This window comes from Alexandromys fortis, unplaced genomic scaffold (genome assembly GCF_014885135.2).
Source record: "Alexandromys fortis isolate MF-2015 unplaced genomic scaffold, M_Fortis_MF-2015_v1.1 scaffold_3, whole genome shotgun sequence".
Taxonomy (NCBI): Eukaryota; Metazoa; Chordata; class Mammalia; order Rodentia; family Cricetidae; genus Alexandromys; species Alexandromys fortis.
In genome coordinates, this window is record NW_026067909.1 from 16,145,325 (window position 1) to 16,166,447 (window position 21,123).

The following is a 21,123-nucleotide window of genomic DNA, read 5'->3' on the forward strand; positions in this document are numbered from 1 at the left end:
GAGTAAAGATAACAGCACACACGAAAACCTCCTGAGACCAGTGCTACACAGCAGCAAGCCAAGGGTGGGAGAAGACTATGGGCCATGAAGGAAAGCATGTGACCTTGTTGACATCTAGATTCTGGACTTCTGGCCTCCAGAAGGATGAGGGATACATTTACGGGTTCTGGGAATCGAACCCCTGCTCCCTGAAAGAGCAGCCAGTGGTCTTTTTGTTTTCGAGATAGAGTTTCTCTGTAGCTTTGGGACCTGTCCTGGAACTAGCTCTTAACCTGAATCATCTCTCTATTCCCCTGGCTAATTTTTTAAATCAAAGTAAAGAGCTTGGTTTTGATAATTGCCCTGTGTATATAAGATACTAGCATTAGAAGACTTTGGAGAGGGGCTGGGGAGATGGCTCAGTGGCTAAGAGCACTGGCTGCTCCCACAGAAGATTCCCAGCACCCAAGCTCCAATTCAGTCCCAGGGGACCTCTTTCTAGCTTCACATGGTGCACACACATACATGCAGATATAATAGTCATATAAAAAATAAACCAATCTTTTGTATTTTTATTTCATTCTGTTTGTATGAATTATTATTATTTTATTCTGTATGTATGAATGTATGTATTATTATTTTATTCTGTCTGTCTGCATTATTATTATTTTATTCTGTGTATATATAAATGTATGTATGTATTATTATTTTATTCTGTATGTATGTGTTATTATTATTTTATTCTGTGTGTATATATAAATGTATGTATGTATTATTATTTTATTCTGTCTGTATGTATTATTATTTTATTCTGTGTGTATATATAAATGTATGTATTATTATTTTATTCTGTATGTATGTACGTATTACTATTTTATTCTGTATGTATGAGTGTTTTGCCTGCATCTATGTATGTGCACCACATGCGCACTTGGCGCCCTTGGAGGCCAGAACAGGATGCTGGATCTGCTCAGACTGGAATTACAGTTGTGAGTTCCCATGCAGGTGCTGGGAATCAAACCTGAGTTCTCAGTTCTCTGAAAGAGCAGGCAGTGCTTGACTACTGATCCATCTTTCTACCCCCAAACAGATATGTTTATTAAAAAGAAAAAAAAACTCTCAGCAGGTCAGGGCACCTGGTACCAACCTGGCAACCTAAGTTTGCTACCTGGATCCCACTTGGGGGAAGAAGAGAATACTCTTAGAAGTTGTCTGTAGGTGGACTTTCCTGTCCCGCCTGCCAGCTCCCAAATGACCATAAGAGACTTTTTATAAATTACAAATGCTGGCCAATAGCTTAGGTTTGTTCCTAACTGGCTGTTACAACTTAAATTAGCCCATAATTTTTATCTATGTACTACCTCATGGCTCGGTACCTTTCGTCTGCATGGTAAATTTATCTTGCTTCTCCCTGTGTCTCCCCACAACTCCTCCCTCCCTCATCCCACAGAGCTATCTCCCTGTCTGCAAGTCCTGCCTAACCCCTTTCTGCCCAGCTATCTGCCATTTAGCTCTTTATTAAGCAGACAAGAAAAACACATCTTCACAGTGCACAAAATGATTATTCCGCAAGAGTTGTCCTTTGACCCCTGAGTGCCCCATACATACACCTTACACAGTCTTTCAGCTTAACCAGGACTATTTATGTGATCCGTGGGTTGTAACTGCTCTTCCTCTGGGCCTAGTGTTTGTTTTGTTTTATATGTTGCTCAGGTTAGCCTCAAACTTGCTATGTAGCCAAGGATGTCTCCTGAGTCTCCTGTGTTCACCTCCTAAGTGCATGTACCGCCACACCCAAATTATGTAACGCTGAGGATTAACTCCTGGCTTTGGGCCTGCTAAGTAAGCACCGCACGTCCCAAATGGGCTACATCCCCAGCCCAGTACTCCTGCTGTCTGGGGCAAATGATCCTGTCATCAAGCGTCTCACCGGCCTTTCCCTGCCCGTGTTTACACTCTATCTATTTTCTGTCTTCCCTGCCGCTGAGATGAAAGTGCTTCCCTTCATTTGTTGGTTTGGTTTCTGAGACGGGGTTTCCTGTCTGTCCTGGAACTCACTATGTAGACCAGGCTGGCCCAACTGACAGAGACCTCCCAAATGGTGGCACTGAAGGCACGCACCGCCTTACCCAGCCCTGCTTTCCTTTCCTTGCTTCTGGTCCCTCCCAGCCCGGCCCAGCTTCTCTGCCCTTAGCATTTAGTCATTGCTGTTCTGTGTATTTCCCGGCTGATTTCTTTGTTTATCTTTTATAGACCATAAATTCCATGGAGGCCAGGTTTATGGTTATTACTTGATTTTATGTGTATGAGTTGGTCCGCTCATATGCCCTTATATCACATGTGTGCAGTGCCTGCAGAGGTCAGAAGAGGGGTCAGCTCCCCTGGAACTGGAGTTATAACAGATGGTTATGTGAGTGCTGGGAGCCACACTGGGGTCCTCTGGAAGGGGAAGGAGTAAGCGCTTTTAACCTCCAAGCCATCTCTCCAGCTCTGAGGCAGATTTTTTTGTTTGTTTTGTTTTTCTACTTATTAGCAAAGTCCAGAGTACTATGGGAACTTTGTGAATGACGGTTAGGTGAATGAACCAGGGAATGAATGGGAGGAGAGAAACTGCCCATTTAGAAAGAAGGAAGAATGAGAAGGCTGGGCCAGATGTCCTAGCTTTGGAGCCTGTCCTGGAACTCACTCTGTAGACCAGGCTGGCCTCGAACTCACAGAGATCTATCTGCCTCTGCCACCTGAGTGCTAGGATTAAAGGCGTGCATAGCTACAGCCCATCAAGGTTCAAATATCTTATACAAGTAAGAATGTCCTGTAAGAGGCTAGCCTGGTCTAAAAATTGAATTCCAGTTCACTAGGAGCTACACAAGAGAAACCCTGTCTTGAAAAACTAACCAACCAACCAAACAACCCCCTCAAAAATATAGTCTCATGTATGAGGCAGAAGGTGTCTTCTTGCTCGGCCTGTGTCAGGCCCCCCCCCCCCCCCCCCCCCCCCCCCCCCCCCCCCCCCCCCCCCCCCCCCCCCCCCCCCCCCCCNCCCCCCCCCCCCCCCCCCCCCCCCCCCCGTCTTCTGTCCCTGTCTGGCACACCACAATCCCTGTTCCTGTGCATCCACTATATTCTGCTTCCTGTCACAGAGGCCAGACCTGCTTGGCTAGCTGGGCTACTTGTCTGCTACACAGGGGAAACACACGAGCTTTCTGTCCCTGTCCTGCTGCCCAAGGGAACTCAGGCCAGATAACCTCTAGCACAGGCAAACTGCTGAATGCCTGAAATGGTTGTCTCCTAGCTCTGCCCAGAAACTTCTGGGGATGATTTAGCCCCAAGATTCTCCACAGGTCTGAGAGGAACTTGCAGGGGCCCTGACTGAGGTTCCTGAGGCACCAGAAACTACACAGTCTCCCAGTTCCACCGCTCTCCAGCACAAGAGAGAATGAGCTAAGCTTCTTAGTGTCTCTGAGTATCTGTTTTCTCATCAATAAAATGGCAGTGTGTCCTTGGATGGAGAAAGCAGTCATGTGGCAAAGGGCAGAGGTGAGAACGGGGCCACCTTGCATGGATTTACTTATGTATGTGGTACTAGAGGTTGAGCCCAGATCCTGTAGTATGCTAGGCAAGTCATCTCCCACCGAACTACACACACCCTATCTTTTTTATTCTTTTTTACTGTCTTTTTTTCTTTTTTTGGTAGGGAGACAGGTTTTATACAGCTAAGACTGGCCTCAAGATCGTGGATAGCAATGGATGACCTAGAACTGACCCTTCCACCTCTGCTGCCTGAGAGTTCAAACTACGGGTGTGTGACACCACACCCAGCTTATTATATTTTTATTAGTTTTGTTTTTATTACATTTTTCTATTTGTGTTTGCGTATATACATGCATGGCTATGATGGGCCTGGGTGGGTGGACATGGAGTGGGTTTTCTCCTCCCACTGTGAGTCGGCCTGGCCAGCAAGCACCTACCCTGCTGAGCCATCTCCCTGGTCCTACATTTTTATCTTTGCTATGTCTTTATGTTTTTTTATTTATAAAACTTATTACATTTATTTATTTAGTGTGTGTCTCATGTGGAGGTCGGAGGATAACTTGTGGGAGTTAGTTCTCTCTCTCTCCTTCTACCATGTGGGTCCCAAGAAGCAAAAAGCTTGTCCGCCTTGGTGGCAAATGCCCATTATTTGCTAAGCTATTTTTTAAAATAGTTATTTATTTATTTATTTATTTATTTATTTATTATGTATACAGTGTTCTCTCTGCCTGTATGGCTGCAGGCCAGAAGAGGGCACCATATCTCATTACAGATGGTTGTGAGCCATCATGTGTTCGCTGGGAATTGAACCCAAGACCTCTGGAAGATCAGTCAGTGCTTTGAAGCTCTGAGCCATCTCTCTGGTCCCCTTTAAATAGTTTTTATTTGTATTTTATGTACGATGGTGTTCTGTCATACATGCAGTATGTTTGTGTGAGGATGTCAGATCCCGTGGAACAGGAATTATAGACAGTTGTGAGCTCCCATGTGGGTACTGGGACTTGAACCTGGGTCCTCTAGAAGAACAACCCTTCTTAACCACTGAGCCATCTCTCCAGTCCTGCTAAGGTTTTTTGTTGTTGTTGGTTTTTTTTTTTTTTTTTGGGGGGGTAGGGGTATTTGAGACGGGGTTTCTCTATGAAACAGCCCTACTGTCCTTGAACTCACTGTGTAGTCTAGGCTGGTCTCAAATTCACAGAGAGCCACCTACTTCTGCCTCCCAAGTGCTGGGATTAAAGGTGTGCACCACCACCATCTGTCATGAAGCTATTTCTTAGGTTGCTCATTCATTCATTCTCTCTCTGTTTTTTTTTGTTTTTTTTTTTTGTTTTTTTTTTTTTTTTTTTGAGACAGGGTTTCTCTGTGGGACAGTCCTGACTGCCCTGGAACTCACTCTGTAGACCAGGTTGGCCTCGAACTCACAGAGATTCACCTGCTTCTGCTTCCCGAGTCCTGGGATTGAAGGCGTGCACTGCCATGGCCTGGTCTAGTTTTTCAGGATCTTGATGATCACAGTCTGGCATTGACCTTTCTTTTTCTCTGAGGATGACTCTGAACTCTGACCCTCTTGGCCCCACTTCCTGAGTGCTGACGTTACTAGCTTGAACTCTCACACTACAGCTGGTTTATGCTACACTGGGAACTGAACCCAGGCCTTCATGTATGCTGGTCAAGCACTCCATCAATTCAGCTATATCCACAACCCTTGTATTTTGAGGCTCTAAGATTTAAAATTCATTTATCTTTCTTGGGTATCAATGTTTTGCCTGTCTATATGTCTGTGCACCATGGACATGCTTGGCACCTTTCAGAAGTGGGCAGTTCTGGAACTGGAGTTACGGATGGTTGTGAGCCATTCTATGTGTGCAGGGAGCCACACCCAGGTCCTCTGGAAGAGCAGCTAAGCGCCCTTAGTGGAGGAGCCATCTCTGCAGTCCCCACTCCCAGCTTTATTGTCATTATTGCCTTTGTGGTGCCAGGAACGGGCCCAGGCTCATGCACATGCTAGGCCAGTGCTGTGCCACTGAGTCTCACCCCGTTCCCTGTTAGCTGGGCAACCCTGGGCAAACTGCTGAATTTCTGTGGCTTAGTTTCCTCACCTATGAAACAGGCCTGGTAACAGCACCTGGCTCATGAGGTTGGCATGAGGATTAGAACTGTGCCTGGCCCGAGGTCTGACCACAACAGGGCAGTCTGTGATCCTCCTGTGTACAGCAAGTGGAAGGTGATTTTTTTGTTGTTCTGAGCTCTGCCCCGGGAGGCCACACAGAGAGTGATTTTTCTGGTCATACAGGCCTGTATTTCCACTGGGTCAAATGCCGAGCACATGGACAGACTCACTCCGTTGCTGGAAATGCCTGAAGCTGTACAGGAAGGGTTTTCCAGGCCAGTGGAAGAAGGCAGGCAAGTTACTGTACTTGGGTAGAGAGGGGCTAAGAGAAGACAACCAGACTGAAGGGGAAGTGGGGTTTGGGGATGTGGACAAGCTAGAGTTGATACAAAGAGCATGCCTGAGGACAGAGGAAGCTGGGAGCAGGCCACGCAGGACTCCTCCTGGCCAGTCACAGAGGCCTGTTAGGGCAGCATGTGTCCCAGCTTCTCCTAGCTCTGTCCTGGACAGCTGGAGGAGTTAAAACCCTGATTCTACATCTCAGCCAGCCTCAGTTAGGTGAGACTCACACCTTCCACTGCTGTGGGTGTGGTTCTGATGGAGCCAGTGTGGCTCTCTGGCAGCTCTGTACAATGGGGCTCCAGATTCTTGTACTGCCAAGAATGTTTGCATGTGTCGTTTTGCTCTGTAGCCCAGGCCAGCCTCAGACTCTGTTTCTTTCTGTCTCGGCCCCCTGAGTGTTGAGGTTACACCACACCCAGCTTAGTTCTTGTTTTCTCTAGGACAGCCGGCTGTGCTCCACCTGTGCCGCGCAACCCCCGAGCAACTCTAGCAGACCTGGCGAGACCTCTGCCCAGGAAACTCTGACAATCCTAGTGGACATTCTCCTCAGCCTCCAGAAAGCTACTGACCTCTGCTTCCTGAATGTGTCAGACTCCAGGCAATTCATTACCCACCTTATTAAACAAGGTCTCTCTTGCTATTTCTGTCATGGTAAGTATTCTGGTTAGCTGGCCCACAAGCTTAGAGACAATTTTCCCATCTCTGCCTCCCAGCTCACTGTAGGTGGGCTGGGATTACAGGCGGATGCCGCTGCATCCCCCGCCCCCAATTTAGCTAAACAGTGTCCTGTTTCTGCAGGGCCTATGACTTCCCCTGCTATGGGGTTTTGGTCATATTTACGTGACAGGCATAGACTGTCTCCTGTAGAGTGAACTTCAAATCCAATCAGAGTGTGACTGGATGGGCTACCCCGTACCAGTAAAGCCACTATTATACAACTGCACACATCCTGCATGGCTGATTGGTCTTGGGGTTCACAGGTTTACAGCCAGACGATGCCTTTTCTCCCCAAGCAATGTGCAGCATGTTCTGAGACCGAGAGCTGACCAGCGCGGAAGAAACTTCCAGCTCAGATGCAGCTCGATCTCTCCACGTCATGCAACCAAGGGACTCAGTATCTGTAGCAGTACAGTCTTACCTAGTTCTGGTGGGCAGTTTTTGTGGTGGTTAGATTTTTGTCAAGGGTCATTTGGGAAGTGGGAGTCTCAGTTGAGAAAATGACTTCAGCCAGGTGGTGGTGGCACACGCCTTTAATCCCAGCACTAGGGAGGCAGAGGCAGGCGGATCTCTGTGAGTTCAAGGCCAGCCTGGTCTAGAAGAGAAAATGACTTCAAAGTCAACCAGAAGCTCAGCCAGTGAAGGAGCCCACAGTCAAGTCTGAAGACCTGAGCCAGATCCTATGACCCGGGCGACAGGAGACAGCTGACGTCTACCGGTTGTCTGTCCTCTGTCACACACACACGATAACATAACTTGGGAAAATGCCTCCATCTGAGCTGTGGAGCATTTTCTCTCTCTTTTGCCTTTTATTTTGAAACAGGGTCTCACCATATGACTGTCCTGGATACAAACCTGTATTCTCTCCTGTGTGTAGCTGAAGAAAGAAGGCCGAGTCGCCAGGAGGTGGTGGCGCACACCTTTAATCCCAGCACTTGGAAGGCAGAGGCAGGCGGATCTCTGGGAGTTCGAGGCCAGCCTGGTCTACAAGAGCTAGTTCCAGGACAGGCTCCAAAGCTACAGGGAAACCCTGCCTCAAAAAACCAAACAACAAAATCTCTATGTAGCCCTGAGTGTCCTGGAACTAACTCTGTAGACCAGACTGGTCTTAAACTTACAGAGATCCCCCAGCCTCTGCTTCCACCACCCAGTACATTTCTACCTTTAAAAAAATATACTTTCCCCCACAAAAAAATAGCCGGGCGGTGGTGGCGCACACCTTTAATCCCAGCACTTGGGATAAAAAACAAAAAACAGGGTTTCTCTGTGTAGCCCCTGACTGTCCTGGAACTACTCACTCAAGGCTAGCCTTGAACTCAAGGGATTGCCTGCCTCTGCCTCCCAAATGCTAGGTAATGGTATTTTCTGCCACTGTCCAGACGGTAGCATTTCTTACCTCTCAATGTTTAGGTAATTCACTAACGTTAGGTTGCTCAGGCAGGCGTTGAACATTTGACTGTCCTGCTTCTGCTTCTAAGGGGAGCTGGAATTACAGGCTGGATGGCTTTCCTGGCACTGTTCTAGAATTACACGTAAGTGTCTGTGTGTGTTTGCTCATACGCATGGGTAGAGCGCCCCCTAGCGGCCAAACTATTAGCAGCTGGTTTAAAAGGCTGTAGAGGTCAGAGAACAACGTCGGGAGTCCATTCTTTTATTGTATGTGTCCTGGGGATTGGGCTCCAGTCATTAGATTGAAATTTTGAAATTTATGCCCTGGCAATGCTGAAACATGGGTGGCCCGTATATGGCGGTTCTGCTGAACTTGTCCATATTGGGTTCCATGGTCTAAGTTGATGAGGACAACTGACCAGGTCTCTTCCCCAAGTCAGCGCAGCAAGTGCTTTAACCCTCCAGCCATCTCGATGGCCCTCACTTATTTCTCAGATAGGCTCTCACTCTATAGTTCCAGGCTGACCTCAAACTTAGTGATCTTCCTGCCTTAGCCCCAACTTCTGGGATTACAAGAGTTGGCCACAATGCTCTGCTCACTGAATTATTTCAAAAGTTGAAGAGACCTGAGCTGGAGGCCAAACATGGGAGACCTCACCATATTGGAGCCCAAAAAGTTGAATCCATAGGAGCACTGGAAAAGAGGCCAACATGGATACAGTATTTAAATAAAAAGATGGGCAGAGGAAGATATATATATATATATGTGTGTGTGTGTGTGTGTATGTATATGGGGTGGTCACAAAAACTTAGATTTTCAAGAATAAGGGAGTTGCTGGGTGGTGGTGGTGCATGACTTTAATCCCAGCACTCAGGAGGCAGAAGCAGACGGATCTCTCTGTGATTTTGAGACCAGCCTGGTCTACACAGTTCCAGGACAGCCAGGGCTACACAGAGGAACCCTGTCTTGAAAAACAAAAACAAAATTTAAAAGAATAGGGGAGACTGAGTCTGTAGGATTGGAGGGAGCCAATAGAAGGCCATAGATAGGCGTATGGGGAATGAGCTAACTTAGGACTAGTTACAAATTGAATTGGTAAGCAAGAGGCTCTCAACCTGTTGCTGGAGACCCTTATGGGGCGTCACATATCATATATTTACATTACGATTCATAACAGCAAAATTATAGCTATGAAGTAGTATCGAAATAATTTTATGGTTGGGGTCACCACTACATGAGGAGCTGTGTTAAAGGGCCACAGCATCAGGAAGGCTGAGGACACTGCGATAAGACCAGCGGTGGTGGAGAAGATGGCAGAGACCAAGAGCACAGGAACATAGGGGCAGACAGACTCTAAAGACTCCTAGGATTGGCTTTGTTAAGCCTCTGAGTCTGCAGTGAGTCCGCCTTAAAAACGGGAGGTGTACAAACACACACACACACACACACAGATGATAAACTTGGGTGACGAGCGACTTTATGGGTTGGCAAAGAAAAAATTCAGGACACAAAGTAGACCCTTTAGGTCTCCATTCTGTTCGCGACTACAGTGATTGCCTGAGCCCTAAGTTGCGACTGAAACAGCGGACTGCTCAGAACCGAGGGTCGTGGCTACGATCCAGGAAGGAACACGCGTGGTGATTGAGCGCTTGGGGTGCTGAAGTCAACTTCTCCGCACAGAACTCTCCACCCAAGCCTCGAAAGAACTGGAGCTCTGCTTCTTGTCAGTCCGGACACACCCGAGCGCGGCTCCCTTTGTGGGCGAGGTAAGCGTTCCCCCAGGCAGGATAGGGACCCTCTACCTACGGACTGCGCTTCCGCTTTCTCCGTCGTCTGTCGCTGGCTGCGGTGGGACCGAGCCTAGAGCCACCCAGTCTACGGACCCTAGCAACCACTCACCTGCTGTTCTCTTTCTATAGGCCAGAATTTTTTCATTCTTTTTCTCATTGGTCCGCGTTACTTTATCAAAACCTATCAGCGGTAGCCACGGGACCCAACTCCTACCCAAACTGCACTGGGGAGGTGACCTAGGAAGACACGTCTGTTTTCTGCATCCAGTTTTCCCAGGAAGCACTTTACTGCTCACCGTGTCGAACCTGTCCCTGGAGTGAGGCGCTGACACATTTTATTTCTTTTATGCCTGACGTAAAGCCTGGTTCTTGCTCGCTCTCCTCCCCCCTCCAAATGGCTCGGCCCGCAGAATACCCCAGCTTCCAGACACTTTGACAGCTGGAGTCTTGCCGGGCTTTAGGGTGATCCTACTACGGTGACTAACAAGAGTGCCGGGGGGGGCGCCCTTTCCCGCAGTGCTCTTGGTCGCGACCACGCGCCCCATCTCTTGCTCGTCCCGGCTGCGTGCGCGCGGGCCCGGAAGCACCGGCGAGATCGCTACGTGCAAAGCGCACTTGGTACAGTCCACTCCGCCAAGCCCCGCGCCGCCGGAAGTGAGGTGTCTTACCCTCCAAGTTCCGGTTCGCAGGGGGTGGGGAGTGTTGTTAACCGGAGCGGCTGCCGCAGTCGCGGTGATTGAGCGGGCTCGCGGCGCTGGGCTCCTGGTGAGTGGGCCGAAGTCTGGTCCAGGCTGTGGTTGGGGTGGGGGGTCGGGGACCAGGACCTTGCCCTTTGGGGTCACTGAGATCAGCCCGTCCCCCAGCGTTCCGCCGCTAGTTTTTGGCCTGTCAGATGACTGTAGACCTCAGGCGGCTGCGCGGCCACTGTTCCAGAGGCCGGGCTCCGCCTGAGTCGTTAGCAACTCCTAGCGCTCACAGGTGCGCAGCTTCGAGGCGACCGGGTGGTTCTCGGTCCCGCCGCTGCACCCTGCTGGTCGGCCGTTTCTCCGGTGCTCGGAGTGGACACTGCTCGGGGGGCAGGGAGGGGGGTGCCAGGGTTCCAGACTGACGTACCCCGCAGGGCGCGAGTCTACGCTGACCACCCTGATACAGCTGTCACGGACGGTTCCGCCTCCCAGGCTGTGCCTTCTGCGTCTTGCCTTCTCCCAGCCAGGCCCAGCGTTCCCGCCTCTAAAGCTTATCATCCCAGCTCCCACAGAGGGTCATCTGCAGGAGCCCCCCTCCTCCCAACATTGCTGCTTTGCCTCTTTGACTCCCTAGAGGAGGCGGCTTGGCAGGCAGCGTGGAAAGAGCCCTAGATTTGAAATGAGACTGACCCAAGTTCCAGGCCTTGCATCAGTGCGAGCCTTTAACCCTTGAGTCCCTGTTTCTTGCTTGTGAAATCGGGAGTATATGCTGTTCTGAATCTAATGGCTGTCAGGCCGAAATGAGAGTTTACCCCTACTTCTGACACTCGGCCAGGGACTGTGCTAGGTTTGCACAGCATGGACATGACAAATATAATTTTCCTTGTGCAGGTCTCTGGGCCAGGGCAATGTTCCGCACCGCAGTGATGATGGCGGCCAGCCTGGCGCTGACTGGGGCAGTGGTGGCTCATGCCTACTACCTCAAACACCAGTTCTACCCCACTGTGGTGTATTTGACCAAGTCCAGCCCCAGCATGGCAGTGAGTTCAGGGCTCAGTGAGGGAGGATTGCCCAGGGTGGGAAGGCAATGTCTGTGTGGGTCAAAGACAGGGCTATATGTCATAGTAGGGGAGACATAGCCATTGGCTGCCTAACTTGGAAAAATCTATGACAAGACTTGGGAGCATGTCAGAATGATGAGCCCCAGGCCGAAGAAAGCAGAAAACACCTCGAACTATGGCTTTCCCCCACTTCTAGGTCCTGTACATCCAGGCCTTTGTCCTTGTCTTCCTCTTGGGCAAAGTGATGGGCAAGGTGTTCTTTGGGCAGCTGAGGGCAGCCGAGATGGAGGTAATATGTTGGTGGCCCCAAAGGACAGGGTCCAGAGCCAGGCAAAGAATGACTGGGTTCCATATCGTCCCATCTCAACCCACAGCACCTTCTGGAGCGGTCCTGGTACGCTGTCACCGAAACCTGTTTGGCCTTCACTGTTTTTCGGGATGACTTCAGTCCTCGTTTCGTGGCGCTCTTTACTCTCCTCCTCTTCCTCAAGTGTTTCCATTGGTTGGCTGAGGACCGTGTGGACTTTGTGAGTTGGGAGTGGCTGATGGCCATGCTGGTGGACTGGGGCATAGGGTGACCCCAAGCATCTTGACGGTGTCCCTCTCTGCTCTGCTGCAGATGGAGCGCAGCCCCAACATCTCCTGGCTTTTCCACTGCCGCATTGTCTGTAAGTGAGACTCATGAAGAGGAAGGGGCTGCTGGAGGGGCATGGTGCCACTGAGAAGGCCAGACCTGTGAGCTAGCACCCCAGAACCCTGGCGCCCTTTGGGACAGCTGGACAGGAAAGATAATTTAAGAAGTTAATTTGCATAGTCTCTACCCTGTTCCACTCCAGGGCTTCTAAACTGCCTGGGCCCTCAGCTCTCAGCCTTCTCCCCTGGGCCTGGGTTGCCCCAACACCCTGCCTGGGCAAAAGTAGCTCCCAGAGGGCTGATTCCACTTGGGTGTACACATCTCAGTAGACTGGGCCTGTGGCCATGGTGGACGTGGGGGTGGGGCTCTCCTAGAGCAGGAAGTGCTAGCCTCACTTCCCTCCATTTGGGGGTCTCCACAGCTCTTATGTTCCTCCTGGGTATCCTGGACTTCCTCTTCGTCAGCCACGCCTATCATAGCGTCCTCACCCGGGGGGCTTCTGTGCAGCTGGTGTTTGGCTTTGAGGTAAAACTTGTTGAGAGGTTGGGGGGGGCAAAGTTGAGGTGGGACCACACGTGCTGTGAGCAGCCCTTCAAGGGCTTCCTGAGCACCTGTGGTGTCTCCACCCCCATACTGGCCACCAGGGAGCAGCCATCTTTTTCCTCCTGCCCTCCTACACTCCTAAATGATTGCAGAAGGGCACAAAAAAGGCTGTTATAGAGGATTCCTGATCTGGGCACCCTAGCAAGCCTTCCCGGAGGCTGGTGCCACAGCTGGCTATGGGTAGATAGGAGAAAATTGCTGGGTAAATCCCCCAGGAGATGCGTCCCAGCTCACATTTGCTGGGGACTTACCACGTGCCAGGCCTTGAACTGTATGCATGAGTTCTGTTTCCTAATCAACAGAACTGTGTTGTAGGTGACAGTTGATGCTTTGTTTTACAAATGAGCAAACAGAGGTTGAGCCAGTTGCTTTAGTCATAGGCTGGGAGGACCCCACCTATGTCCAAAGCCTGTGTTGGCACCACTGGTATCTGCTGTACTGAAGCCTGGCTAGAGGAAGGGGATGCTGGAGCTTACATGCGCCTCGTGTCCTCCCTCCAGTATGCCATTCTGATGACCATGGTGCTCACCATCTTCATCAAGTATGTGCTGCACTCCGTGGACCTCCAGAGCGAGAACCCCTGGGACAATAAGGCCGTATACATGCTCTACACAGAGCTGTTCACAGGTGACAGGGGCTGGGGCCTCTCCTGATCCACGCCAGCATCCTGCGTGCCTGCAGCTCTGTGGCCAGCTGTGCTCTCCCTTTCCTCCCCAGGCTTCATCAAAGTCCTGCTGTACATGGCCTTCATGACCATCATGATCAAGGTGCACACCTTCCCACTCTTTGCCATTCGGCCCATGTACCTGGCTATGAGGTGGGTCCACCTGCCCCGTCCCTGTCCCTTCCCTGTCCCAGACTGCTCTCCCCACCTGCCTGCCTGCCTGCACTCACGGACTTGTCTCTTCAGGCAGTTCAAGAAAGCTGTGACAGACGCCATCATGTCTCGCCGAGCCATCCGCAACATGAACACACTGTAAGTGGGCTCATCCTGACGACTCTCCCAAACTCGCCCTGATCACTTTGCTCTAGGTTCTGGTCCTGACATGTGGTCTGACGTGTTATCCAGGTACCCAGATGCCACCCCCGAGGAGCTGCAGGCAATGGACAACGTCTGCATCATCTGCCGAGAGGAAATGGTGACAGGCGCTAAGAGACTGCCCTGCAACCACATCTTCCATACAAGGTGGGACAGGGTCTGGGGGACTGCATATGCATAGGCTCATGGGGACCTGCTCATCACTGCCTGATCTTGCTCCCAGCTGCCTGCGCTCCTGGTTCCAGCGGCAGCAGACCTGCCCGACCTGCCGTATGGATGTCCTGCGGGCATCTTTGCCAGCCCAGTCCCCGCCACCCCCTGAGCCTGCTGACCAAGGAGCACCCCCTGCTCCTCATCCTCCACCACTGCTGCCACAGCCTCCCAACTGTAAGTGGTTCATTTGCCCTCAGATGACCTTCCCTGCCTTCAGGTACTGAAGGGCTGGGTATTGACAAAGCTGGGGAATCCCAAATGTCTGCCCTCCAGAAGCTCATTCTGGGCAGGAAGGGGTGAGAAGATGAGAAATAGATAAATGGCCAGGGGTAAGCTGGGGGCCTGTAGGCGTGGAGGTCAGCTCCTAGCCGCACATCATGCTTGGGAGTAGGAACTCCCGCTCACTCCTCTTCTCACTGCCGTTTTCTCCTCAGTCCCCCAGGGCCTCCTGCCTCCTTTCCCTCCAGGCATGTTCCCACTGTGGCCCCCAATGGGTCCCTTTCCACCAGTCCCACCTCCCCCAAGCTCAGGAGAGGCTGCAGCTCCTCCGTCCACCAGTGCAGGTGAGCCTTTTGCATGCTAAGGCAGCTGGGAGTGGCAGAGCCACATCCAGAGACCTGGAGACTGATTTTTTGTTCTGTGCTTTGTCAGCTGTTTCTCGGCCCAGTGGAACAGCCACCACCACAGCTGCTGGTACCAGTACCTCTGCCCCAGCATCTGGTTCTGCCCCTGGCCCAGAGGCTGCCCCTGCCCCTGGCTTCCCCTTCCCTCCTCCTTGGATGGGTATGCCCCTGCCCCCACCTTTTGGTAAGTTGCCTACTCTCTGGGATGTTCAGGGTAATGAGGTCAGGCCCAAGTAGCTCAGACTAACTAACCTCTGCCTCCTGCCAGCCTTCCCCCCAATGCCTGTGCCCCCTGCGGGCTTTGCTGGCCTGACCCCAGAGGAGCTGCAGGCGCTGGAGGGCCATGAACGGCAGCACCTGGAGGCCCGGCTGCAGAGTCTACGCAACATACACACACTACTGGATGCTGCCATGCTGCAAATCAACCAGTACCTCACTGTGCTGGCCTCCTTGGGGTATGCATGCCAGATTCTAGTAGAGCTCAGAAAAGGTCCCTTGTAGTTTGTGACATTTGTCTTCCCTGTACCGTACCATACATTCTGCTGCCTCGGGCCACCTATCTACAGGCGTGTCTGGGAGCTCTTGGTCATGCCTAGTGCTTTCCTTCAAACACGTGCATGCACAGCGGTATAGAGCCGGTGTTTATTAGTGAGCTGACTTTGGAATTTAGTCCCGTTTTTCTAAACTCCGGTTATTCCCGACATTAGCTGTTACAGCTCATCACCTCAGGAAGCAGATAGTGGAAAGTCACTTCAGGCCAGCCTCTTCCATGTTCAAGTGCTAATCTCACTGCTTGCTTGATGTTGGAATAGGGGTGGAAGCGAAACCAAATTCCCAGTCATAGGTGACATGTGCAAAGAGCTGTAGTCCAAGGCTTGAGCACTCCGACTTACCTACTAAATACCCTCTAAGGTGCCCAGCTCCCTAGGTGGAGACTGGGGAGAACATGACACAGGTCAGCTGTCTCTGCTGGCAAGTGATTTACAATCCATGGGGCTAAGTCACCTGAGACTCGAACCCACATGTGTGCATTTAGGTCCGCTTTTCACAAGAATTCAAAGACAGCTTGCCTTAGAGCTTGTCCTGCAAGGCTCATGGTGGTGGTGGTGTTTGGTGGTGGGAAGATCTGTCTAACCCAGGATGCCAAGGTCAAGGCCTCTTTTGTCCCTTCTCTTGCCAGGCCCCCCAGGCCAGCTACTTCAGTCAACCCCACTGAAGAGGCTGCCTCTGCAGTGGTATCTGCTGCCCCCTCTACCAGCGTCCCCAGCTCTGAGGCCCCATCCCCATCCCCTGGAGCCTCCTCACCAGCCCCTGAAGCTGAGAAGCCTCCGGGTAGGTGTGGTTAACCTTGAGGGGTGAGGATGAAGGACTCTCTGGGTTCCACTTGTGACCTATCTGTCCAGCTCCTGAGTTGGTGGGCGCTACAGAGGAGCTTCCTGAGGACGGAGAGCCTGACGCAGCAGAACTCCGCCGGCGTCGCCTGCAAAAGCTGGAGTCCCCTGTTGCCCACTGACACTGCCCAGACCTGGCCCTGCTCTCGAGTGGCCCTCTCTGGAACACATCCTGCCACCAAGTGCCAGCTCCCTCTGTCTGTACCGGGGAGTAACCCCCAGCTGAGAAAGAAGTGGCAGGATCTCTGAGGCCAAGTAAAAGTGGCTGGGTTCATAGTTGATCCGTCCCGATGGCCCTGGCAGCCAGGTGGAGATGTTGGTCAGCTCTAACCTTCCTCTACCACTTGTGCTGTGTTCTGCTGGGGCCTTGGAAGTAGAGGCTCAACCTCTGGGAAGCTCCTCTCTGCTTTCGGGAAGAAGGTGAGCCCCTCCAAGCTCTGCTTGTGAGTGTGGGACCATGCTGCCGTGCCGAACAGTATTACTTGTTCCCAAGTGTGTACACCCGAGGGGCTGAAGACAGACCAGGACCTGCCCCGCCCTCCTGCCTAGATGGACACCGGTCTCCTTCCTCTACCCCAATCTCAGAAGCCCCTTTGTGGTGGTGGCTGTGCCCCCTAAGCCCTGTGGCATTTCCATGTCTTACTGGCAACCACACAACTCAGGGAAAGGAGTGCCTGGGGGTGGGGGACAGGCGGGCAGCACTGAGGGACCCTGTCCTGCCCCTCCCCAGGCTCTTTCCCCCCCCATCTCACCCAGCAGCCACTGCCTGGTGGGCCTGGCTGAGGGGTGTGTGCTGCTCCTTAACCACTGCTCCCCACAATCCAAGGCAGGCCACCTCCAACCCGTGGGACTCGAGTTCAGGATTGGAACTATTTCTGTACCTAGTGGATTTGGGCTTACTTTTGTCTTTTTGATTTGAATGCTTGACCCCAGGAAGGAAGAGCAGGTGTGAGGCTTGGTACCTGAACTTTCCTGTTTAGAACAGGCTCTGGGCCATGCAGGGACCATGGAGCCAAGGCCTAGTTGCTTCTGTCTTTCTTCCTTTTGGTTATGTGTTACAGGAGTTTCTAGAGACAGTTTCAGATGATTATTTAATTTGTAAATATTGTACAAATTTTAATAGCTTAAATTGTATATACAGCCAAATAAAAACTTGCATTAATGACTGGTGGGGCTTGTAACTTAGGGCGAGGCTACTTTTCTGTGCCCAGCCTGTAGACTCATGACTGATCTGTGGTCTCCTGGAATGAGGATGCCAAGGTCACTGAGCAACTAGACATCCATCTTCCACATGGAGAACCTTAGGTCTGAAGTCAAGCAGGGCAGCCAGGATCTGAATGCTGCTTAACCAATTAAATGGTGAAGTTAGACAATGGCTGATATTGGATGAGACAGCAGGATGAAAAGACATCATTTTCTTGTCTTCAATCTTCTATAAAGCTGATTCCAGGACAGCAGGGTGATGTCCCCAACCCTATTATACACACTCTGAACCTAAGATATTCTTTTGTCTGTCTTGTCCACTGCAGTCCATGTCATTGTCCTGTGTTGTCTGTGTATGTTTTCCACATTTGCTACCAAGACTAGTCTGGCTTACAGCAAAAGCTCCAGAAAATCAAGGATGCATGTCCCTAATGGGTCTGTCCTGTGAAGTCCCCAGAACAGGGTTGGGTGGTTGTTTCCAGAATGGCTCACCTAAGAAATGCACCACAGTGTTTAAAGAGACAGCAGTTAATGTCTCTCTCGCTAGCTTGACTGTGTCTTATGGACTCCCACATTGAATAGCTCTCCCCAAGTGGACACGTAAACACCAAGGTCTTTTTCCTCTTTATGAAGCAAGGACTGATCTCAAAGCTCTTTAGGTACTTTTGAATCCCATTCCAGAGACTCCAAATCCACTTCCTCCATGAATGCCAGTCTGTGGAGGAACTGCCATGGGGCTGATCAGCATATCTCAGAAGCCTTTCTCAAGAAGCCAGGCTTTAAGCTGCTCATCAAAGTAGCCCTTGATTCGAAGCGTCCCTGTCACCTCATTAACCTGGGTGATGGGTGTTCTTCCCAGCTGTGGGCTCAGAAACTCTTCCACGTCCTTCTGTAGAGCCTGGGGAAAGAACTCCAGTCAACAGTTTCCAATTCCAGGGCTCCTTCCCTCCAGCCTGGAAGGAACAGGACAGACCCAAGTCACTTACCCAGATGTTCCCCTCCACCTTACGGATCACGGTCATCTGTCGGTTGCCATGTGTAATGTCCTTGTAGACAGGGATGTTATGCATCCGGGATCGTCGAACAAAGTAGGGCAAGTTGGGAGGGGGATCTGTAAAGGAGTACCGTATAGGAAGCCAGCTTATCCTAGGCTTAAGCCAAGGCCCTTCCCCTCACAAAAACTACAAAGGGTTATGGCGGGGGAGGGAAGGGGGGTCTGCTTTGAGACAGACAAGGTCTGCTGTACCTGGCTACGGAGGGTTGTTAAATCCTATTGGAGAAAACTACTTCTGACTTCAGGGCATCTCCTCTGTCCTTCCTTCAGTTTACAGCCAGGATGGAATATTCCCCTTAGTGCTTTAAAATCCCACCCAGGTCTGCTATCATTTAAATCTCAAAAAGAAGTGAAGTGCTGGGCATGACTGTTCATGCCTAGAATATACAGGTAGTTCAAGGCTAGTCTGGGCCACTTTAGACACGGTCTCAAAAAGAAAAATCAGAAGCCAGGTAAAGTGGTGCACACCTTTAATTCCAGCATGGGGGGGGGGGCGCAGAAGTAGGTAAATCTCTGTAGTTCAAGGCCAGCCTGGTCAACAAATGGAGTTATAGGATAGCCAAGGCTGTTACACAGGGAAACCCTATCTCGGGGTAAAAAAAAATCAGATATGGTAGCACATTTCTTTTTTTCTTTTTTTTTTGGTTTTTCGAGACAGGGTTTCTCTGTGGCTTTGGAGCCTGTCCTGGAACTAGCTCTGTAGACCAGACTGGTCTCAAACTCACAGAGATCCGCCTGCCTCTGCCTCTCGAGTGCTGGGATTAAAGGCGTGCGCCACCATCGCCCGGCAGTAGCACATTTCTTTAATCCCAGCAGAGGGAAGGTGGTGGATCTCTGAGTTTGGGGCCCACACCTTTAATCCCAGCACTCAGGAGGCAGAGACAGATGAATCTCTGTGAGATCAAGACCCGCCTGGTCTACAGAGTTCCAGGTCAGCCAAGGCTACACAGAAAAATCCTGTCTCAAAAAAAGAAAAACAACAAAAAAAGTATTCCTTGATCCTAGGGGAAACTCCCTCTAGAGGACTACTCTCTTCCATTAACCCAATGAGGTTGATAATTATGTAACAGAGATGGGAATTAAAGGGGTTCTTTTGGTTTGGTTTGCTAGGGTTTTTATTGTTTTGGTTTTTTGAGACAGGGGGTTTCTCTAGATTGGGCTGGTCTCAAACTCACAGAGATCAGTATGTCTCTGACTCGGGAGTGCTGGGATTAAAGACTAAAGACGTGCACCACCTCCAGCCAGCCTACACCTTGAAGTGGCAGTGGGATTTTTTTTTTAAATATTTATTTATTATGTATACAATATTCTGTCTGTATGCCTGCAGGCCAGAAGAGGGTGCCAGACCTCTTTACAGATGGTTGTGAGCCACCATGTGGTTGCTGGGAATTGAACTCAGGACCTTTGGAAGAGCAGGCAATGCTCTTAACCATTGAGCCATCTCTCCAGCCCAGGCAGTGGGATTTTATAAGCATAATCACACACTGGAGTTTGTAGAAAAGGTTTTATATGCTGAGCAGATTACACTCATTTTATTGAATTTGAGGTTAGAAGAAGCTAAATGACTATTAAAGTCAAACCAACAATGAAGGGCAAAGCCGAATTCAAACAGGCTACCTTTTGCTAAACTGAATTCTCTATTGTACATGGTCAGTTGGTCTGGAAGAAGAGAAATCCAAACACACGGGTCTTCTTTCTCTATGCTTTCTCATTACAAGGGAAGACTTCACCCCAGTAAAATAGAGTTCTTCTATTCTTGGGCCCTTCCCTGGGGATGAGACAATACTAATCCGCCTACATCTGAACAGCACTCCTAAATCCACTGCGAAGTCCAAAGACTCAGCTGGGGCAAAGGACCTTTCTGGTCTACAGCCTTCACACTCCCCCCATCACTCAGCTTACCTCTGGGAGGCTGCCAGCCACTGGGAGTGGGATAATGTTTATGCTTTGGTGGCTCTGGGATTTTGGTGGGGGGGAACAGACGCTCCACAAACTGGTATTCATCCACAGACTCCACAAAGCTGGGGTTATCAGGAGGCCCCTGGGTTTGGCTCTAAAGCAAAACAAACCATCTTTCCATTAGTTCACACAACACGGAAGGTCTTTAGTAGGTAAAGAAACAGGCGAAAGCGTTTTACAAACAGCGTATGTAAAAGACCTGCGCTGGGAAAGCACCCGACATTTTTCCAGAGTGCAAGGTATCGGGAGGGACTGGAGAAACAGCTCAAACGTCTGATCCCAAGATTTCTCGAGGACTCAAATAGCAAACAGCATATTTAGAAAAGCTAATTAATCATAAGACCAATCAATATAGTATTCTTCAGCAATTTCTTCTGTTGATGTTGGAACTCTCTAACTCCGAATAAGGTGCTTGAGCCGACCGGGCACCGAGCCGGGACGGGCAGCTGCTCTCGGTCCTAACCAACTCGAGGTATGCGGCAGCTCTATTCCAAAACCCGGACTACCCTGGCTCTGCCACCGGCCCTCTCCTCACTGCACATACCCTCGAGACAACCCGAGGAAAACCTAGGCGTAGGGCATGCGATCAGAGTTGTCATGAGCAACAGGCTCACACACAGCCTTTTGCCCTCTGCTCCGAACTCTCACCAATTGCCGAAGCGCGTAGCTCCACCGGAGGCAGCACCCCCAGTCTCGCAGATGGGGTCGGAAGACAGTCGCTGCCATCTTTGATTGACCCACTGCGCGGGCCATCTGCGCGCGCAACCGGTTCGGCCCCGCCCCCTCCCGCGCTCTCCG

At 50.8% G+C, this 21,123-nt stretch overlaps 2 protein-coding genes across 2 annotated transcripts; one reads left to right on the forward strand and one right to left on the reverse strand.

Annotated features, from left to right (window-relative positions):
• The first annotated feature begins 10,111 nt into the window (after positions 1 to 10,111).
• Syvn1 (synoviolin 1) lies at positions 10,112 to 17,274 on the forward strand. The gene is made up of 16 exons (XM_050137066.1): positions 10,112 to 10,624; positions 11,437 to 11,585; positions 11,803 to 11,895; positions 11,981 to 12,133; positions 12,226 to 12,274; positions 12,662 to 12,765; positions 13,344 to 13,470; positions 13,561 to 13,660; positions 13,754 to 13,819; positions 13,913 to 14,029; positions 14,106 to 14,269; positions 14,530 to 14,658; positions 14,747 to 14,902; positions 14,987 to 15,173; positions 15,899 to 16,050; positions 16,122 to 17,274. Exons 2-16 carry the CDS (start codon positions 11,454 to 11,456, stop codon positions 16,229 to 16,231), a joined length of 1,839 nt encoding a protein of 612 aa, XP_049993023.1. The 5' UTR covers positions 10,112 to 10,624; positions 11,437 to 11,453; the 3' UTR covers positions 16,232 to 17,274.
• A 650-nt stretch (positions 17,275 to 17,924) lies between these two features.
• Positions 17,925 to 21,121, reverse strand: Mrpl49 (mitochondrial ribosomal protein L49). The gene is made up of 4 exons (XM_050137071.1): positions 20,974 to 21,121; positions 20,269 to 20,419; positions 18,299 to 18,423; positions 17,925 to 18,210 (listed from the first exon to the last, which is right to left on the reverse strand). The coding sequence occupies exons 1-4, from the start codon at positions 21,076 to 21,078 to the stop codon at positions 18,064 to 18,066; spliced, it is 528 nt and encodes a 175-aa protein (XP_049993028.1). The 5' UTR covers positions 21,079 to 21,121; the 3' UTR covers positions 17,925 to 18,063.
• Between the last annotated feature and the right edge of the window lie 2 nt (positions 21,122 to 21,123).

Bases quoted from the DNA above. Each gene is read 5' to 3' on its own strand.
- Syvn1 (XM_050137066.1), top strand. From the start codon at position 11,454: ATGTTCCGCACCGCAGTGATGATGGCGGCCAGCCTGGCGCTGACTGGG. The intron at 12,766-13,343 runs GTAAAACTTGTT...TCCTCCCTCCAG, and splicing joins AGCTGGTGTTTGGCTTTGAG to TATGCCATTCTGATGACCAT. The intron at 16,051-16,121 runs GTAGGTGTGGTT...CTATCTGTCCAG, and splicing joins TGAAGCTGAGAAGCCTCCGG to CTCCTGAGTTGGTGGGCGCT.
- Mrpl49 (XM_050137071.1), bottom strand. From the start codon at position 21,078: ATGGCCCGCGCAGTGGGTCAATCAAAGATGGCAGCGACTGTCTTCCGA. The intron at 18,424-20,268 runs GTAAGCTGAGTG...ACTCCTTTACAG, and splicing joins TGGCTGGCAGCCTCCCAGAG to ATCCCCCTCCCAACTTGCCC. The intron at 18,211-18,298 runs GTAAGTGACTTG...TTCTTTCCCCAG, and splicing joins AGGTGGAGGGGAACATCTGG to GCTCTACAGAAGGACGTGGA.